The following is a 6,684-nucleotide window of genomic DNA, read 5'->3' on the forward strand; positions in this document are numbered from 1 at the left end:
CTGAACATCTGAACATGAGTGATCTTGAATGTGACCCACGAATTACACTGCATTGCCAAAAGGGAGGCAGATGTAGTAAACCCTGGCTGCTCAGGCCATCACAATTTGAATTATACTGAAATTTACATGAAAAGAAAAATTACCGATTTTTTAAATCCTCTCCATAAAGATTCTGCTTTGCCCCAAATAGATACCTGGTGAGTCTTAAGAGATTTAATGCTCCTGATAAATAAATAATGAAAGATAAAGTGAGTATATGGCATATGGTACGGGGGAATATGGCAAAAACTTTAGCCTCTTTTGTGCAATGTATACAGTAAAAAAACCCCATAGTTGCAAAGTTTTTTCAGTGCCCACTGCAGACGTTAGAGGTAACATTTTTTTCAACAGGGCAAATTTCTGACTTACTAATTATGTAATAGTGAATCTACAGACACAGAAGGGCTTCCGTGACATGACTGATGTGCTTCTGCTTTGCCAAGGCACAGAAGCTGCAGGGTTTCTGCGTGAATTTCTTCAGTGTATGTCTGACTCAGGCACAGTCTGTGAACCCAGTTACCTGCAGGACTGTTACTCGCCTAGCCAGTTACTACCCACCCTACATTTGGACTTTTGGTGGTTTGGGATTTCTCTGTTTGTATTCCCTAAGGGTAGTGGTTTGCATTTGCCTTTACTGAGTTTTATTATCTGAATTTCTTACTGATTATCAGAGGGATGGAGAACTTCTGCTATAAAGACAGGCTGAGAGGGCTGGGGTTGTTCAGCCTGGAGAAGAGAAGGCTCCAGGGAGACCTTATAGCGGCCCTCCAGGACTGTTGTGGTTTAACCCCAGCCAGCAACTAGGACAAGTACCTAAAGGGGGACTACAATAAAACCAGAAAAGGACTTTTTACAAGGACATATAGTGACAGAACAGGGGGTAAAGGCTTTAAACTGAAATGGGATAGATTTAGATGAGATATTGGGAAGAAATTCTTTACTGTGAGGGTGGCGAGACACTGGAACAGGTTGTCCAGAGAAGCTGTGGATGCCCCATCCCTGGAAGTGTTGAAGGCCAGGTTGGATGGGACTTTGAGCAACCCGGTCTAGTGGAAGCCATCCCTGCCCATGGCAAGGATAGAAAGGTGATCTTTAGGGTCCCTTCCAACCTAAACCATTCTATGATTCTAAGATTTTGCACTGTAAACCTGCTCTCCAGAAAATGACATCTTGAGTGCATTTTTTTCATCAGGTGTGTGTCCACATTATAGTAATGGATCTACCTTATTTTTTATGAAAAATTGTGACAAAGTTAGTAATCCTTCTATACGAAAACTACATAATTCCTCACTTCAGCCCTCAAGAAACTTCATCCATTATTCTATTTATGAGGTCCTCAAGTGTGCTGAATTTTTAGTTTGGTTTGGCAATTTTTTTTATGGTCAACATTAACTTGTAAGGTCCAGCTTATCACAAGTGTTCATGTAAATTGATTATGTAGTCTGTTATTTCTAAAAGAAATCAGTTCACTTATCAATTTATCCTCTATTAAAATGGTCCCAATCTAGATTAACTTTGGATATTTCTCTGGAATTACAAAAGATTTTCATTGGGTTAAGAAAGAATATTCTCCATTTCTTATTTATGTAGAATTTCACTGAATCTGCACCAGGAAAATTTCTGTCAGAGATTATGAAAGGGTAATAATCAAGGGAGCTGCCAGGAAAAATGCAAACATAAACACTCATATTTTCATTGGAGTTGACTAGGAAATGGAAAGATAATGACAGACTGAGATGGTCAGCTTTTGAGCAGAGTGCTTTATAGCAGGGTTCTTCCTATATGTAAAGAACCAGGACACAAGCATGATACCATTCTGAAGACGAGTGAGAAGGGTTTTTAATACTTGATCACAAGGAAGCATTTGTGATTAGTTTCAAAGGATGAAGACAGTCAAATAGACAAAGAATCCAAATAACCTTCTGTAGGCTGTCATGAACAGTAGAGAAGAAACTCAAACTATAAATTCTCAAAGGAAAACATTAATAGCCTCTCATATATTCATCACAACAGATGCACATGGAAGGAAATCACAGATGGGATGAGGATGCAAGCAAGGAAAAATTAATGTGAGAAATTGCAAGGAAGATTCTGTAGCCAAAACACAGACGGTATTAGCTCCAGTAAGGAACTCTTCATATAATTAAGATAAAAAACCCAAACTGTTTCCATACAAATTGCTTGTGAATGAAATGAAGAACTAAATGAAAAAAAGTTAATGCAATTCACATTAAATTCCAAGGTAGAGGAAAATAGGTCTACAATGAAGTTTTCAAATTCTCTTTTTTAAAAATCAGGATTTAGTGAGTTGCCTGAATGAAGGAGCATGAGGATTTCAATCTAAAGAAGATATAAAACTACATTAACTTTAAAGCACAAACCATGTTACACTGCAGAGTGTGCACAGGAGATTAAGGATGATCTAAATTCACAGTTTCTTACAAGACTGCTGATGCACAATACATACAACAGCTGTGGCTCTTGTGTTTCAGTGCAGGTCTCTGTGCGCTCCAGGGTAACGGGCTACTTTTGTGGCCTGTGACTTGCAGAGCACAAGTTGAATTGTCTTCATGATGGCCTGTGCCTAGAGCAACTCACAGTGTTCCACATTCTTCCATTTCATCTTCCTAAGAATTTGATGAGAATTTACCCTGGGTACTAGAGCATCCTCCCCCAAAGGTTTTGTTAAAAATAATACAATCCCTTGGAACATTTCCATTTCACTTAGCCTGTGGTTTTTGATGAAAAAATGTCTTGTGGAAATCTCTCCAAACAGAACAAGTCTCCTTCAGACAAATTATAGATTCTCTGCTTATCAAAAGTAAACTTTTGAACTTCTCAGGTCTTATTGATCACCAAACACAATGTAAATTGCTTAATACTGGAGTTGTTTTCTTCAGCTGAAGATTAGTCTTCCCAGGCTTTAGCGATCTTTTTACTCAATTTTGATCACATTTTCCAAATGCAGGTTTGAGTACACACAACACAAGACAAACTAATAACAGTTCAAAGAAAGTAGCAAACTCATTTGTAAAAATGTCATGCTTTTCACTTTCTGTGCACTCTTTTTGTCTTTTTTTTTTCTTCTAGTTCAGCTACCATCTCAGGGTGCTAAGAAGTTTAAGTCCCTGCCTTTAAATTCCCTAAGGACTGGTGCAGTTATTCTCCCACCAGCCCCAACCTCCAGGTCCCAGAAAAGGGGACATTCTCAGAGTCATTTGCTCTATTCTCTCTTGCCTGGTCTATCAGGAGAGCCTCTGAAACCAAGCCGTGTCCTACCTGCTATCCCAAGCCAGAAGAAATCTAATCCTGCAGAAGAGCTTGAGAACTCTCTCACCAAACCAGACACTGGAAATTAATTCAATAATTGCATCAATCAGTTGAAATGTATCTAAGAGCTTGTTACAAGATAACTGTACAGTAAAACCTCATTAATTTGCACTAATGATGCTCTTGTGAACTGGAGTGTAAATGAACAAAAAAGAGGAAAAGGTAGCATATCACCAAAGCTGAACTGTGTATTTATATAGGCATTTGCATTATAGTTTGCAGTTATGATGAAATTACTAAATTAGTATCTAACTTGCTTTAAATCTATTTTGTGAATGGAATCTTCATAACATGCAATCTTGTTGCAGCAATGTGCTGTTATGCCTTTCATAGAAAACAGGAACAAAGAGTAAGATTTTCTGCGTGATTTAAAAGTTGCAGTTAGGGAAACATAAATTGACAGGGATTCTCTGTAGTTTGTAAATGCAAAGGTGCTGATTCTGAGGCTGTGTGCCGTCCAAAATATCTTTTTAAGATTAAAATGATAAGTTCGAAATAAAAGGCAGTTTTAGCAAATGAGGGGGTTTGGCTCTTTGTTTTTCACATACTTTCTACACTGTAAGTTTGTGGCATTTGTGAATTCAACAAGCTAAAAAAGCACAATGAAACACTAATCCCTGTGGGACAGGCAGTGCTATAGCACTCACTATTCAAAACTGTTCATTGCACTGACAGATTTAAGTCTCTTCCATTTAGTTCTTCATAGTCCTCAGTGACAAAAATGTAATTGCGCATTGTTATTTTCATTAAAAAAAGGACTGCCCAGTTCTGAGTTATTAGACATTATTTTACCATTTTGAACATTGAACTGAAGAAGGAAATCTAGCCAGACTGCTGTTCAGTCAAGAGCCTTGGCAAGTGCTATAAGCCTCCAACTAAACATTTCACAAGACTGTTTCCTAGAGGCCAACAAACACGCCAGCCTCTGCTTGCTTAAAGATTCCTATCTAAATCTTGCTGCTATTACTCTGGAGGCTTCCCCACTTCTGATTACAGAGGAGCTGTGGGCATTACTGTGGGCAGGGGTGGGGGGGGATAGTCCCCTTTGGTCACTATTGATAGTAAACCTGTCCTAATTAGTTCTACATCAGCAGCTCATTCCGACTAGGACATGGCATTTCTGGTTATCTCTAGATAGCTGTACAAATATTTCTTTTGCTGTGTCACAGTAAAAGACAAACCTGACATGAAAGAGAAGATAATCATGTCCCAGTTGCTGCAGTTTCCAATTTCTTTGCGGTAATGACTGTAAATAGAAGGATGGCTGGTAGCTGTCACAGACAGTCCCAGAAAGAAAAAAGCAGAGCACAACAGCTGCTCTGATGCAACACAGGGAAGAGGAAAGTTTTGCACACAAATAAAAGGATGTTTTATTTTTAAACGTCAAATCCAAATGTCCAAATTCAACAAGTGATGTCAATCTCTAGCTTCTTGCTGAAATCCATGAGAGTAAAAAGTTCATGTGCTTTGGCTCTGACAGGCAACCTAGTTTCTAAGGCTACATGGAAAAAATACTGCATGACAGAAGCATGTGCTGTTAAAGGAAAAATCAATTCTGGCATGCTGACTTTGCACCTGACCAGTCTTGTTTAGTTCAGCCTCGCTGAAGAGTCCAGAGTCCCTCCTACAGTGCCGCAGATTGGCATTTGCTCTACAGGGTCACTGAGCTGCTCTGCTTTCCAGAGCCCCTAAGCTTCTCTGCCCTAGAACTCCACCACTTGCAACCCCCAGATTCTCTGTTCTGACCCCAGCCTTTTTGTACGTCTCCCTGTGGCCTCACACAAGAGGCAAGTGGTTCATAAGTCAGTTCCTAGAAACATTCAAGCTTCATTGCAGACCCTAAGCCACTATCAAACAGTACAGACCAGATGGTTTTAGTGCAGACTGCACAAAGGAGAAGGAAAAATTAATTCATACAGCTCTGGCTGGCAGCAAATAACCTCTATGTTAACCCTAAGTAGACATTTGGAGAATGAGATTTGTCTTTGCAGAGTGAGAGCCCAAAGTAACCGGTCTGGCAGAAATTATCTTTAGTTTAACACACTGCTTGGGAACGGGTACAGTGTGTGGAAGGAAGACCAAACAGCACAGCAAGGAAATCCCAATGAATTCAGATGTTTGTAACTTTTTCACCACTCTAGTAATTTTGAGTGGGTAAGAAAAATGAGCTTTTTGCTATTAACTGCAATGCCTCAAAAGAGGCAGGTCACATGTTGCAACTCATTTTTCCTGAGTAGAAGGGGATCCTCATTGTTATTATTGGCTTTAAGAGAGGGGGTGAATCTCTCTCACCTCTTCTGTTACCCTGACTGTCCAGGGACCAGGAGAGTCCTGGGCTGCCTAAATGGCAATCATATAAGACCTATGGTGGTGCTCATTCATTTGCCATCTGTGATTCCAAGCTGAAGACATGATACAGGAGCAGTCTGTGCTGGTTTGCCATAGAAGCTTGAACACATTTGTTTCCAGTATTACAGCAAGAGAGAAAGGGAGAGACATTCCCCCATGCCTTAAGCTATACACTTCCATTCCCAGAACAGAAGTAATCAGCTTTCTGGTTTTCCTATTCAGCATTGCTTTGTTAATGCAGCAAGGGCAGACAAAGCTGATTAATGAACAATTTTTGATCAAAGATAACACTGCCTTTCAGAAGAAATTCCTTCAAAAACACAGAATTTCAGGTGCCATAACTTGAAGCTACAAACACACATTACCACCGCCTCCTCTCTATACAATCAGTTTGCATAACAGGCGACATCAGCTAGCTGATATTTTCCTATCATTTCCCCCTTTTTTCCTCATCTTTTCCTAGGAAGGAATGTTTATTTTCCTGGGTCTTCAACCCAGGAAATAAGACTTTTTCAGGAAAGAAATGCAAATCTACTTGCCTGTTCAAAGGTAAGGATAGAACAGAACACAGTACTTAGCTGAACAGACAGTCTTAAATGCATGGTAGTCTGAACTAAGATCCAGGTCACTTTTCTAATGTGTTTCTTCTGTACACTGTCAATAAAGAAGTAGTTCACAATTTATCAAAAATAGATCTTTAAAAAATTAATGCTCATACGGCACTAAAATTATTCTCAGAAATGTTCCCACCAGGAACTGTTCTTATCTTTCAGGTTTGATAACCAAATTCTACAGCAAATAAATAAGCCAAGTTAAGTTGAAGTCTTTCACCTTCAGAGAACAGACTACTGACTGCAGCATTCCGCATGAAAGATAACAAATGAACCAATACCTACCTAAGGTACCCTGACCTCTTGCTCAGACCTTTCCTGGAACATAATGGCAGGAGAGACAATAAAAGGCTAG

General features: G+C 39.4%; 1 protein-coding gene across 1 annotated transcript in view; it reads left to right on the top strand.

Annotated features, from left to right (window-relative positions):
• ANKRD55 (ankyrin repeat domain 55) overlaps positions 1 to 3,982 on the top strand; it is a 50,791-nt gene extending 46,809 nt beyond the window's left edge. The window contains exon 11 of the mRNA XM_056325468.1: positions 3,130 to 3,982. Within this exon, the coding sequence (XP_056181443.1) occupies positions 3,130 to 3,398 (269 nt within the window). The 3' untranslated portion in view covers positions 3,399 to 3,982. The remainder of the gene's footprint in view (positions 1 to 3,129) is intronic.
• The last annotated feature ends 2,702 nt before the right edge of the window (positions 3,983 to 6,684 follow it).

The sequence above is a fragment of the Falco biarmicus genome, chromosome Z (genome assembly GCF_023638135.1).
Source record: "Falco biarmicus isolate bFalBia1 chromosome Z, bFalBia1.pri, whole genome shotgun sequence".
In the NCBI taxonomy this organism is placed as follows: Eukaryota; Metazoa; Chordata; class Aves; order Falconiformes; family Falconidae; genus Falco; species Falco biarmicus.